The 14,093-nt window shown below is 42.4% G+C and overlaps 1 protein-coding gene across 3 annotated transcripts; it reads right to left on the bottom strand.

The window, feature by feature from the left end:
• Positions 1-19: 19 nt before the first annotated feature.
• Positions 20-13,730, bottom strand: LOC145706126 (uncharacterized). Of its 3 annotated transcripts, XM_081783645.1 has the most exons (9): positions 13,545-13,730; positions 13,078-13,370; positions 12,446-12,563; positions 6,322-6,429; positions 1,599-1,976; positions 1,384-1,556; positions 1,219-1,336; positions 736-1,175; positions 20-692 (listed from the first exon to the last, which is right to left on the bottom strand). In XM_081783645.1, the coding sequence occupies exons 2-9, from the start codon at positions 13,364-13,366 to the stop codon at positions 22-24; spliced, it is 2,295 nt and encodes a 764-aa protein (XP_081639771.1). In that variant the 5' UTR covers positions 13,367-13,370; positions 13,545-13,730; the 3' UTR covers positions 20-21. The 3 variants fall into 3 exon arrangements, with proteins under 3 accessions (XP_081639771.1, XP_081639773.1, XP_081639772.1); XM_081783647.1 differs by lacking the exons at positions 6,322-6,429; positions 12,446-12,563; positions 13,078-13,370; positions 13,545-13,730 and adding an exon at positions 11,349-11,499 and having other exon boundaries at positions 1,599-1,974; XM_081783646.1 differs by lacking the exons at positions 6,322-6,429; positions 12,446-12,563; positions 13,078-13,370; positions 13,545-13,730 and adding an exon at positions 3,050-6,280 and having other exon boundaries at positions 1,599-1,974.
• Positions 13,731-14,093: the final 363 nt, after the last annotated feature.

The raw sequence follows: 14,093 nt of genomic DNA, 5'->3' as shown, positions 1-14,093 counted from the left end.
TTTAAATTGAAAAAGCTGCTTCTATTTCGCAGGGACAGCGCGGCGGGCTTGAAGTTCAGTTCTGTACATTCGCCGCATCGCCAGAATGTCCGAAAGTGGTATCCGCTGGAAGCCGTCGTCCTTCGCATTCATGGGCTTGAAGTTGGCCAGCCAGGCAGGGAAGACAGTCACCCATTCGTCTCGAATCGTCAGTCGCAGTTCCGGGTCTTCGATGTCCTCTGGCTTCTGGTACAGAGGATCGTTCAGAGAAAAGTCCGCCACGAGCTTTTCTTTCGCTTCTGTGGACAGAATCGGCGCCCAGCGTTCGTACACCGCATAGAGGTCCGTGCACTTCCCAGGATATTTGACGATCTCCTGGTCTATCGGGATGTCGGACTCGTCCTCCATCTCTTCATCCTCGTCTTCGAGGTCGTCGTCGTCACTTTCGGCGCCGGGAGGATCCCCAGTTGCACCACCAGAAGCAGAAGCGTTACCAGCTTTCGCAGCAGCTACAACATCCGCCGCGGCGCTCCCGGGAGGAAGTGGAGCCTTTGCAGCGTTGGAGGTGCCCGTGGCACCAGTTGGCATCCCGCCTGACGCCGCAGATGGTGTGGCAGTTCCTCCGCCATCGCCAGATGCAGAAGTTACTGCGGCTAGCGAAAGCTGAGCAGGCGGTTTCGGTGGCTGGTTAAGCAAATCGGACAAGGGCATGTCTAAAAAGCAACGTTAGCGAGCATAAATGGAGCTAGAATTTACCTTCTCCCATGGAATCATCGATTCCGCCTTCAATTTCTTCAATTTGAATGCCGTCATTTTCTTCCGGCTTCTCGATTGGCTCTGGTTTCACTTCAGCCCGGTTTGGATCCGTTTCGTAGATGAGAATCGCTTTTCCAGCGTTGATCAGCTCAATTCGATGAGATTCGGAAAGAGGTCGATTCGCTTTTCGCATCGCAGCGACGATTTCCTCGACGGAGATCGTGTTCTTGTTGAAAGTGGTCGACTGGCCGCAGCTGGAGATGAAGTGCTTGAATGATGGCTTGGACCAGCTATCGAGTGGAAGCTGCGAGTCGGAAATCACAAGGGCAGCAGCGTCGATGATTTGAGATCGAGAGAGCATCTTTCCGAAGTGGCACTGCTCGTGGTGGCGACGGACCGAGTACTTGTGTGGCTGCCCGGTGCGCGAGGAGAACCAAATCCTAAATTTCATTATGAACAGATGACAAGATCATCCAAGCTTACTTGTGAAGTCGGTCGGCTAGTGGCTTTTCGGCGCAGAGAGGATGATTGCATCGCATCAAGCCAAGACATTCGCCGTCCAATCGAACTCGGGAGATAGAGAACTGGCTGTAGTCGTCAACTAAATTGAAGGATAGAAAGTGTTGCTCAAAAATTGAAGAGTCTTACTTGGGAAGATATGGTCTTCGAGCGAAATCCGCATTGGCTGGCTTTCCCAGATTTGGACGATGGTGCGGACGTCTTCGTCGTTTGCCACTTTCATTTTCTTGGTCGGAGGCGCCATTCCGTCTTCGATGGCGAGAATGTTCTGCTCTTTGAACTCGTGGCGTGTCTTCAGTTTACTAATAAAATTGATAAAAGAGTTCGATGAGGAAAAGACTTACTCGAGCGCTTCTTCGATGGTGATTTGAGTGACTGGTTCTCCGCGCTGTTGTCGCTCGACAAGGCCGTAGACGAACTCGAACATTTCCTCGGAAGTCCAAAAGTCGCCGGGAAGCTCGTGTTTGGACACTTTCGTCATGATATCCGAGCAGATCGCGACAAACTCTTGCATCTGTGCTGCCTTTACTCCGCCAGCTGGCGACTTCTTCTGTTTCGGCTGCTTTGGTGGTTTTGGCAGCACTTGCTGAGGGAGAATGTTCAGTCCAGAAGTGCCAGGCATTCCAGTGACGCCAGGCATTGGAAGATTTTGAGCCGCTTGGGCGGCCTGTAGTGAGGCCAATTGCTGTTGTTGCTGCTGAGCATTCTTGGCTTGACTGGCTTTGGTATGGGATTTGACAGTGGACTTTTTAATATTTTATCTAATTGAACCCTTTAAAATATTGGTTGGTATTCGATTTCGGTATTTGAGACTTTAAAAAAAGATAAATTTTTGGTAAGAGCAAAAATAATCAATCGAACTGAACCAAACGAAGGAGGGAAATCAGAGACAAGAAATCGAAGACGATCAAGAACCCAAACTAACGTATTGACGGGACAACAGTTAGGAGTACCATGTGGACAGTGGTTTCGATGATGATGCCTTGTCATCCTAGTGTACGTTAAATTTCGAATAGTAGCTCCCCTAAAAATGGTCACAATCAGTCCCGAAAGTGGGGCCTTTGGCTATCCCATTCTAAGTAAGTCTTGATGAAGTGATTTCTGTGATGATGTCTTATCATTCTCGAGTTATTAATGTTGATCGTCGCTCCTCTTGGAAAATGATCCCAATCATCCGCAAAAAATAACGAAAAATTATGTCAAGAATCCGATCATTTCCATTGAACGCAGTTATTCTGCAAATGATGTGCCTGGTGATGCCGCTTCAGAAGCGACACATCTGGCTTTCTCGCTTGCCTTACCGCGCTAAAAGGGTCACAATATACCCAAGTATTTTTATAAAATGGCCTCTGTGATATTGTCTTCGAGTTATTTTTTGATCGATGCTCCTCTTGGAAAATGATCTACTTAAACCGATGACTATTTTCAGGAATCCGATCATTTGCAAAGTATGCAGGCATGCTGCAAATGATTTCGCTGGTGATGCCGCCTCTGAATCGCCACATCTGGCTTTCTTCCTGGCCTCCCAGCGCTCAAAGGGTCACAATTTACCGAACTAAACTCTGCGTGTGATATACATCCCAAAAAGTATCTAATCCTTATTGCTCAAATTTTTGAAAGTCCGAACCTGGTAAACGCCTTTTCAATTCTTCGACTTTGAACTTTTTGGCAAAAGGAAGGAACTCGTGCTTGCAGAAATGGTGCCTAAGCATATCATTACTGAAAGGAGCTCCCTTTTCCGAAAGTCCACTTTAGCTTGGTCACAATCAACTCCCATTATGAATTCGATCCCCACCTGAGGGATCAGAAAGATGGTTACAGTTATGATGCCTCATCATATGGCCTTTGTGGAATCTAAAGATAATGCCCTCGACCATTCGATTTGTGCTCCTAGAATCGTACGCTCTTAAAACAGGGCCACAATCGTAAGTAAATCGTAAGTAAGGCAGAGTGGCTGATTTAAATCCCGCCTTTTCTTTCAGAAGCATTAGTGTGGTTATTTGAGTGGTGTCGGGGCATATTGAAGTTATTTAGCATCCCGTTCGCCCTTATGCCACTTTTTAAGAGTCACAATTTCACTTAATGTCAAGTCATCCGTAATTACAATCTCATTAGTTCAATTAAATTCAATCCCTTCTAAAATTGACTTGAAGTCATTCATGTTACATTTGTAAAGCGGCTTCTCGAGATTCTCTGGAACCCCGTGATGCGAAAGGTGATGGTAAATCATTTGGCCATGATGGAGATACACGAAGTTGCCTCGGCCATTAGGCTTCGCAGTCAACTTCATCCCGCTTCGGAGAGTCACAATCAACGCAAATGTAATAAACAGACCAAAAATAGTCCCATTCCATAAAATGGTTGTTTTTGTGATGTTTCATAAAGTAATTTTTATGGAAGAAGAAAACAGGCTTCGACGCTTTCGAATTGTAACCGCTCGAAAAGGGTCCCAATCACCCGCAATTGCTATAATCTAATCCCAAGCTAAGACGAAGCTCTTTAGCTCGTTAACGCTATAATTCTTCGAAGGAAACTTTAGGAAACTTGAGTGCACGTGACGAGAAAAGTGATGGCGGAGCATCGAAGCATTGTCGTAATTATTCGTGCTTTGAAAGGGCCACAATCAAAATAAACCTTCAACGCTTCGAAATTTCAAATAAATATTTCGATCCCTTTCAGAAGAATGGTTACTGTCATGATGCGACATAAAATGGCTTTTATGCAATCGAAAGTTTTCGGTCGAATGCTTTCGATGTTGATACCCGCTTACAAAGAGTCACAATCACCGGGACTTGGAATAAGATTGACTGATATCCATTCTTTTTTGCAGCTAGAGCACTGTTTTTCTTTTTCAATGTGGTGAGTACTATGGTGTCGACCTAGAATCCATGAATACAGAACCAACTGGTTCTGAGCATTCGCCCGATAACCACTGAATGAGAATCACAATCTGTACCCGCTGAAAGGGACCTTTTACAAAAATTAACTAGCAATTTTAATGACTGATATCCATTCTTTTCGATAGTTGGGACGCTGATTTTTATCGACGTGGTTAGCATGATGGTGGCGAAACAAAGCTCTTGAATCTAAAACTATCTTATTTGTACTCGTGCGATGACCACTGATTGAGGGTCACAATAAAAATCTTTCATCCGCGTTCCTTTATGGTTGTTTCGATGATGCTGCAACATTAGTCCTCTGTGCAAAGATAAGGTTGAGCACCCAGTGCGATAGCCACTTATTCAAGGTCACAACCAATCCAAAAATAATCCCTCCCTTGCAACATAAAACGCAAAGTTTCGACATTAGTACCTCTTGCGATATAAACTCGACGGTGATTTATCAGGTGATGGCAGAGGAAACTATGGTGATGGATTATTGGGTTTTTCTTTCTTACATCAACTCCACTAGACAAAGGATCACAATTTTAAAAATCAAATCCGCAATTAAAAAAACAAGAGATAGCGAAAAAAGCCATCCCAACTCTTGATACGCTTCAGAGGCTCGAACAATTTCTAGCAAAATTGCCGTGTTGGCTTTTCCAATTTTTTGAATATTCAGGTGACTAGCGACATGATGGGAGAGCGTATGCTTCGCATTTATCGCTGGATTCTTACATCGAACATCAATAGCGCTAGAAAGGGCCACAATCGTTTAACAAAATACAATTTCATCCCCCTTCCCTTCGCGAATCAAAGCTTTCAGACGCGGGCCGAGAAGCTCGCCCATCTGAGCTCTGGTCATTACTTTTTTCATATGCTGGCGGTAGTGATGCAAGTCTAGTTTTTGAGTCGACGGGGAACTTTAGAGGATCACAATGAATTGAAAATTCATCCCTTTGCTTTTTTCCTTGTATTTTGCGAATGATGAGCGATGTGATGCGAAGACATGTGAAGTTTTTTGGTTATTTTAGATTTTGTTCTTACGTCCACGCCACTTTACAAGGTCACAATTACTTTCAATCCCTTTTTCAAAATGGCCGTGTTTTTTGTGATGCTGCAAAAATTGTTTTTTGTTGTTGTAAATTGCTCTGTTTCTGAAATGCAGTCCGCTAACAATGGATCACAATCAACCTCGAAATAAAAAAAAATGAAAAATCAACCCCGACTTTATTCTTTTTTTGGCAAATGATGGATGGTATGATGTCCAACAAAAGATTTATTGTGGATGTAATAGCCATATTTTTTCTCACTTTCAATCGAGATTTGTTTCTTGAGGCAAATCTCTTTTTTAGAAATGCCACTATCAAATGGGTCACAATCAAGTCTAAATTCCCATTCTTTCGACAAATGATGAGTTTTGTGGTGTCGATTCAAGCTCCCCTTATGGATAAATCGGCAAGCAGATTGACTTTCAGAGTCACAAAACATCTCGCAAAAATTTCACAAATACAATCCCCGGCTGATTTATGATTATTCCTGTGATGGGTGACCATAGTTCTTTTGTGGAAATTCAGTTTCTTGTTATGAAGGTTTTCATAACCACCCGCGTAGCCACTAGTTGGGGTCACAATCGAGATTTATCGAAATCAGGAGACAGTGATGATATGAATATGAGATGATATGAGTAAGAAAATGGTGTTTTTCAAGACTGAGATTCTATCCCGCTCTAATTTGCCGGATACTTTGGACTTCATCATATTCGTTCCATGGTTATGAAAATGGTGCGAATTGAAGTTGTGCTTGTGAATATCTTTTCCGCTCGGTCTCATTCCGCTTTCGAAAGGGTACACAAAAATATCTCATTATAAAAGCCCAAAAGCCTTTTTCCAATTTCGAAAAATGATTCCACTTATGATGCTGTCTCATAGCGGATGTATGAATTGTAGTGCCATTGGGTCTCATTCCACTTTGAAAAAGGGCCACAATAAGAAGGAAAGATTAATTCTTCATATCCCGCTCTAATCTAGCAAACATTTCGGACTGAACAATATTCGTTCCGTGGTTATGGTCCGAGTGCGAATTGAAATTACGCTTGTGAACTTCCATGTTACTTTTATCAGCTTTATATTGCCCTTTTGGCCTCATTCCGCTTTGAAAAGAGTCACAATAGTTAAATCCCGTTCCTACGCCCCGTAAGAACCGATAATAAGTGCCATGATTATTATCCGAGTGCTGATAGAACTTTGAGCGTTGAGGCTTCAAAGTATTGAAAGCTCTTCTGCGCTCCATTCCACTAAAAATTTGGGTCACAATCATTTCAGTCTCGAAGAATCCCGTCTATTAAAATTGGGCCGAAAAGTCTCGTCATTTTCAAAAAATCCTCGCCTTTACGTTGAAAATTAGTACCGTGATGAGTGTCAGAATGTCTAAGCATCGACTTTCGATGAGGACCTAAAGGCTCATGCTCTCGTCTCTTAGTCAATCCACTTAAAAGGGTCACGAAAATCATGATTTCAGTTAAAAAGTGTTTTCTCCAAAGCTTTCCCGTGCTCACGGTCATGATGACTGAGCATCGTCTGCTTGTGAATGTAAGTTTTCCTCTTATGGCTGGAACGCTGAAAACCACTGTCAAAGATCACAATATCCCGAATTCAGAAGAAATAGCTAAACCCAAAAGGCCTGATTTTGTTGTCGCATGGTTGTAACCATGATGCTTCAACATAGTGCATTTATGAATCGAATTGATTCCCCTGGAACCACGCTGGAAGCCTCTACCAAAGATCACAATATCCCGCTTTCCTGTTTGAGCTCTCGCTGCTTTTTGGGAGGAATGATTAGCTTTATGATGCCTCAGCATTGTTGCCTTGTGAATCGAAGATCTAATGTAGGGACTGTACTGGGTCACATCATAAAAAAAAGATTTCAAAAAATCCTAAAACCCGAAAACCTGATTTATTTCTCCCGTGATGATTATTATTGTGATGCTGCATCATCGAAAATTTGTGAATTGAACGATTGAATATTCCTCTAGCAAGGGTCGCAATACACCACAGAAAAAATTGCCCACTCCGAGAAATCATAAACCCCAAAAGCCTGAAGTTACTTTCACATGATTACATCGGTGATGCTTTAGCATCGTACTCTTGTGAATTGAGAGAGTTTTGTTGTTGCAAATTCCTCTTGAAAGAGTCACAAAAAGACCACAGAAAAAATCTTTCACTTTGGAAAACTACCTGGTATGAAACCCAAAATGATTGTCTTCGATGAAAACCGCTTTCTTTGGAAAATCCTAAACCCCAAAAAGCCTGAATTAAGTTTCGCGTGATTGCATCTGTGATGCTGTAGCATCGCACTTTTCTTGAGTGTAAATTTCGCGCTGCCGAAGATTCCTCTAGCAAGAGTCACAAAAACACCACAAAAAATCTCCTCTTGAAAATCTTAAAACCCCAAAAGCCTGAGTTAACTTTCACGTGATTCCATCTGTGATGCTTTAGCATCGAACTCTTGTGAATTGTGAGTGTTCTGTTGTTGTCTATTCCTCTGGAAAGAGTCACAAAAAGACCACAGAAAAAAATTGAAAAGCTATAAAACCCGAAAGCCTGAATGGCAGCAGCCATTTATTTTCAAATGGTTATTTCTGTGATGCTGCATCATCGAACACTTATGAATTGCTTTGTAGTAAATTCCTCTATAAGAGTCACAAAAATAATCCCGAACTTGAACTCTCCAATTAGCATTTATGCTTTCGTGCTTGTGCTTATGATGAAGCAACATTTTCTGCTTTTGAACATAAGGATTTCTACCAGGTGTTCCACGCCTACTCGTATCTACCGCGCTTTCAAGAGTCACAATATATCACGAAAAGATGATGAGATTCTATAAAAATCCCTTTGCTTTGAAATCAATGTTCAATTCAACCATTTTTCTACCGTGATTACGATTGTGGTGGCCCATCATATTATGTTTTTTCATTCCGCAAGCGGTTGTTGGGTCATAGCCCCTTATCGGATCACAATATATTATATAATTTTTTAAAAATTCTTCATAAAATCCGCACTTGTTTTGTCGAAATCTTATGATTTCTGCTGTTATGAGCAAGCATAGCATAACGATTCAAACTAAGCGATTTACAGTCCGTTCGATAGCCACTGAAGAAGGTCACAAGAAAATTCATCCCTTCCTGCAAATGGAAATCTATCACTGTAATTTAAATGATTGTTTTCATGGTGGCGCATCATTTTATCCTTCGCGGGCTTGATATATCGAGCCCCTCTTAGGTCAAGGGTCACGTATGAGTTGATTTATAAATTATCATTGATTCTAGGGTAAGAGAAAGACAACTGATCATGTTACGCCCGATTCCCTTCTTGGGCAAGAAAACTACTTTGATAGTTCTTCGGCGTATGATGATTTTTATGGTGGCAAATCATTTTCTGTTTGTGGATGATAATTTTCGATGATTTCGATCGAAGAATCTTTTTCTGATATCCACTTCAATAGAGTCACAAATCAAGTCAGAAAAGGATTGATACTGACTTCTACTCAATTTAAAACTTTTAAACAAATATTCTCTGCGACCAATCCCTCGTTGGTCAACCCAAGCGATCCCCTGTTTTTTTGAAAGTGTGATTGTTCTTGTGGTGGCCAAGCATTTTCTGCTTGTGGATGAAAATTTTCGACGATTTCGATCGAAGGTCGATCGAACAGCCGCTACGAAAGGGTCACTCGTCTCTAATCCCTCACTGGTGGCGAATAAAAATAATCGTGGTTAATTTTATGATGCCGAAGCATTGTTTTTTTGTGCAGCAAAAATTTGAAAACGCCGTTTTCCATGCCTCGATAACCGCTTTTTCAAGAGTCACAAAAATGAGTTTTCTTATTGAAAAAAAAATTTATCAAGTAAAATCCGAAACTGTCGGCGCCGATTGATTCTTGGTGTGGTTTTTGTGATGCAGAAGCATTCGATATTTGTGAATGTAAAATTGCGAATGGTCTGGCCTTTTCTGATATCCGCTTTGATTGAGTCACAAATTCATTTTAAAAAACTCCCGGAAAAATAATGATTCTGATGATAATTCAAAAATTTATCATGGAAAGAAAACATTTAAAATATTCGAACCCATAACTGATTTAATCGATTTATCTTTCTTGTGGTGGTATTTATGATGTCCAGTAAAACCAATTTTGTGGAGATATAAGATATTTTTCTTTGACTCGTATCCGCTTTTCCAAGAGTCACAAAAAAGAAACGCTCAAATGTATTTCACATGAAAATAATTCAAAGTTCCTAATCCCAAACTTCTGACGCGACGAGTTTTTTTCCCAGCCAGTTAAGTCCACTATTATTGTCGTGGCAATTGTTATGATGCCGCATCATCGTGAATCTATGAAAATATACGCTGCCTTTTTTCCGTCCTTTTTGATATCCACTTTTGAAAGAGTCACAAAATAATGAGAAAAATACTCAACGAAAAAGATGATCAAGAAATTTTGAAATCCGATACTTTATCTTTGTGCTGATTTCGATGATGGGCCATCATCTTAGTTTTGTGAAAGTAAGACATTTCTTTCTGAAGTCCGCTTTTCTAAGAGTCACAGAAAACAAGCTCAAAAGGTTTAACAATCCCAAAACTACTCCCTTGTAACAATTTTAGGGTAGGGTGGGTTGCGTCATTTCAGCGCTGCGCTCCCGGTACAATACCTACCACACTGCCCGCAGCGAGCGTAAAATCCAATAGAGATGGCGCTTTTTGAGAAAGGCGCTTGCTGCGGGCGGTGTGGTAGGTATTGTACCGGGAGCGCAGCGCTGAAATGACGCAACCCACCCTACCCTAAAATTGTTACACGGGAGTAAATCCGTTTTCTCGACAGTCCAGCGAGATCCGTAGACAGATCCGTGATTACATTGATGATGGCTGATCATTTTCGACTTTTTGAGCATCATTTTTATGTTGTTAGTTCTGTATCCTCTAATTTGGGTCACAAAAAGAAAAGAATATGAAATCTGAAATCCCATATCAAGATTTGCTTTTTCGAGAGTCCGGCGTGTTCCGAGTGATTCCGCTCATGGTGGCCGACCATGTCCCACCTGCTGAGCTTCAGTCTATTACCGCGCGTTCTATATGGTCTAATTCTGGGTCACAATTTGAACTTGGAAGAGTTCATTGATAACGAGTACTCAAAAGAAATGAATACGAAGATCTGAAATCCCGAAACAACAAATCTTTTCGCCACAGTGGCCCTGCCGGGCACAGATCGGTGGTTGCATTTGTGGTGGCTGAGCATGTAGGACTTTTTGATCAACATGGAACTGCTGTCAGTTCTATAGCCTCTACTTCTGGGTCACAAAGTAAACTAAGAATAAAGCTTCAAATAAAAATATGATTCAATCAAAAAATCATTGTATCAAAAACTGCGATCCCAAAACGAAATTCGAACGGGGCCGCCCAACACCCCTCCCGGGAACAAGTCGGTGATGGGACTCGTGGTGGGCAAGCATTGTCGCTTTTCGAAACATGAATTTTGAAACTTTGTCAGCTCGGTATCCTCTGATTCCGGGTCACAATAAATTATACGTTCTTTCTAAAAAACTGAAATCCCAAAACGAGTCTGGGCTTCGCCACAGTAGCTCTACCGGATATAAATCGGTGGTTGGCCTGGTGGTGGCCGAGCATTGTCGATTTTTTAAGTGTCATTGCCGCTACATTGTCTGCTCTATATCCTCTAATCTAGGGTCACAAAACACATAAAATCCGTTTCTGAAATTTTCGGGAGGTGGTTTCTGTTGTGGTGTTTCATAAACATCCATTTGTGGCAATGGAACTTGTTCTGGCTGATCATCTTTTTTTGTCTGATCGTAGCCACTTCAAAGGATCACAAAGTACAAAAAACCAAGCCCACTAGAAAAACCCGTTCCTGCCAATTTACGAAGAATCTTTTGATCTTTTCGAAAATGATTTCTGTCGTGGTGAATTAAAAAGTTCCCTTTTTTAAAAGAGAACTTTTTACTTTTGCTGAGCGTTGTTTGACAAAACCCACTTTGGAGGATCACAAAATTAAACAAAGATCAAGTCAATCCCTATCCGAGTATTTCTCGCCCGTGATGATTGAAATTGTGGTGGCCGATCATGTTCCTCTTGTGAAAGTATTTGGCCAGAGGGCTCGAAAAGCCACTAGAAAGGATCAAAATCATCCTACTTCAAAATCCCAGGCCTAGAAAAATCTCACTGAGTCTAATTTGACTGTCGAGCGAGTGCTGCCGGTTGTGATGGCGGAGCATGCTCCCTCGATGAATGTACATTCGCCGAGCCTCAATGTTGTGCTCAGCTTCGAATTTAGTCTGAGCCATGGATTCCTGGCCCCTTTAGCGAAGGGACACAATCATGAAAAGTGAAAAACAAAGCCGGGCCTAAGAGTTTCTCCATTTGCGAAAAATGGTTTCTCTGGTGATGCCGCTTCAACTTCGAACTATCGGTCGCCCTTGATCCGGGTCACAAAAAGGGAAGAAGTCGAGTCTAATCCCAACTCGAAATTGTTACAGATCGATCTAATTTTGAGATGTTTACAGTTGTGATGCGCCGCGAGAAGATAGTTTTTGAGATAGTAGCGCTTTTTATACAAGCCAGCGCCGGGCTTGAAGGGGCAGTAAGGGAGGGTCACAATACTCGTGAAAAAAGGACAGAGCCAGAAAAGCAGACAATCCCGACCCTTGATGGTGGCGAGTATGATGCGTGAGCATCGTGAACTTATGAAGGTACAATCGCTGGGAGGACAAGTTCCCCGGGCCGCGTTTGAATGCACTTGCCGAAGGATCACTAGAATCCTTTTTGAATAAATCCCAGGGCTTGAATTTTGAACTGTGAATGGCGATTGACGTGGTGTCGCAGAAAATTACCCTTGTGAGGTGTTTTATCTCGCAGACCACTGGTCAAAAGGGCCACAAAAAAATGGACCTTTTTTTCAACGATTATGGACTCAAAGCTCGATTTTTGGCATTTCAGCTGGTTCCTCTTCGATTTTGCTTGTACTGGTAAATTTCTTCTTCGTTTTTGGAGCTTTTTCGAAGCTCGAAACACGAAAAATGAAAGAAACTTGCCAGCACAAGCGAAAGAGTTTACCAGCACAAATTTTGAATTAAAAAAATCACGGTGATTTGAATGAATAAAAAAATTCGATAAATAAAAATAATGAAATCATCTGTTCTTTTTGTCTTTTTTCGAAATAAAACGACGAGGTTAGTAATAAAGGAGAAACATAAAAATAAAACGGTTTTAAAAACCTGATTTTTGCGGGATGATTGTGACCCTTGCCTAAAAAATCGTTTGAAGGTGGGTTTTTCGGCGCATTTCGGGTCACAGCAATAGACAAGGTTTTGACACTCGCCGTCCAGAAAGACTCGAGCAGCGTCGAAGACCGGATTGTCATCGACTGAATTTAACATTAGCTTACTTCTTTTGAGTTATCTTTAAAACTAAGCTCGTCACCGATTTTATCGAAAAACGAAATAATGGGGAGGGTGAGCCCGGACGGACTGGGCTTGGCGACCTGTGCAGAAAACCTGAGTCAGGGTTCTAAAAAGCTTTTCATTTACGATCCAGGACCTGACTCAGTTTTTACACAGGTTGCCGAGCCTACGACTGCCTACTTTGTCGCTTCAGAACATTTTTTTTTTCATTAAAAAGGGGCAGGAATAGAGCCATTTCAATTCGAAAAACTAATTCAATGGTTTTAAGCCGCGGAGTGCGGTTTCTGTTGCGTGCGGGCCGACCCGCCCCACCTTTTCATTTTCATCATCAAAAAAAGGAAGAATCGCGCAGTCCTGAGCCGATCGATTATGAAACTCATCTACGCAACTTTTGCTACTCTTCTTACTAATTTTCAATGTCTCGGTCGGCTCAAGAATGCCGTCAAAATGAGACGCATTCACCCGCTTTTTAAATACCTTTGTAGACGAAGTGGTCAAGTCGGACTCGAGGAGATCCAGCGTCGAATAATTCCGCGATTCTGGCAGCTCGTTCTACTCGCCCAGACACTTTCTTGCCGCCAGTAGGGTTGGCTGGGGTTCGGGGTGCTGGCTGCGCGACTGCTTGTTGACTGGGAATGGCTCCGAAGGGAAGCTGGTCGAGGCCGGTTCCGAGGCCGAATGTCATGTCTTGGCCGTCCATGCTCATCGAAGAGTTGGGCTCGATCTTGACGACTTCTTCGTCCGATTCGCGGTAGTTCAGATCCATTTCTCTGAAAAAAGACATCGAGTAAAGATTAATTGAATGAAAATTCGTTAATCCAGACAATCAAGAGTTCTAGAGGCTTTTTTGATTGCTCTAGGAGGGATTTAAGCATCTAGAATTAAATAACTCAGTCTTAATAATTCAATACAAAAGCAATAATTTTGAGTGAAAATAAAGTTACCTTTCTGTTTGTTGTTTTCTTTCTGTTTTCAAAACAAGCTTCGTTGAGTCTTCTCGGGGTTTCTCTATTTTCGGGGTATCGTTGTTAATTCAAAGATGGGGATTGTCGCTAAAATGGGGAGATCGAGAGAGTCGTTGGGCGAGTTTTTCTCTGGGCTGCGTTGGTCGAAGTGAGCCGGGGCAGCGCGGCGAAGGAGGATTTAGCCGCTCGGCCACCCCCGCGCGGCGCCCCCATTCGCCGCCGCTTTCGATCCGCGCCCCTCGATTGGTTATCCCCTGGTTCGATTTTCGGTCTAGTGAAGCCGCAGACAGGCTTGTGGTACGGTACAGTACGGTCCGCCCGTCGTGGCACTTTTTAGCGGCACGTAGGATCGAACTGCCCCACGTGGCTACTGGGGAGCAAGTTTAGCCGAAACTGTTTTTGCGACTTTTGACTTTCTAATGCTGAAATCAGTAGTCAAACCAAGTAGCCAGCAATAGACAGTATTTCAGGTTGACTATTCCATGCTAGAACAGTTTTATTCTGTCAAGATAGCTCCTTTTCTGAAAG

This window comes from Oikopleura dioica, chromosome PAR (assembly GCF_907165135.1).
Source record: "Oikopleura dioica chromosome PAR, OKI2018_I68_1.0, whole genome shotgun sequence".
NCBI classification, from domain to species: domain Eukaryota; kingdom Metazoa; phylum Chordata; class Appendicularia; order Copelata; family Oikopleuridae; genus Oikopleura; species Oikopleura dioica.
The sequence above is the reverse complement of the archived record's forward strand: the minus strand, read 5'-3'. Positions and strand labels throughout refer to the sequence as shown.

What these genes read in the sequence shown, in the direction of transcription:
- LOC145706126 (XM_081783645.1), bottom strand. Translation starts at nt 13,366, where the DNA reads ATGGATCTGAACTACCGCGAATCGGACGAAGAAGTCGTCAAGATCGAG. An exon ending in CGAAGACCATATCTTCCCAA is followed by an intron (nt 1,337 to 1,383) that starts GTAAGACTCTTC and finishes CCTTCAATTTAG; the next exon opens with TTGACGACTACAGCCAGTTC. An exon ending in CTAGCCGACCGACTTCACAA is followed by an intron (nt 1,176 to 1,218) that starts GTAAGCTTGGAT and finishes AATGAAATTTAG; the next exon opens with GATTTGGTTCTCCTCGCGCA.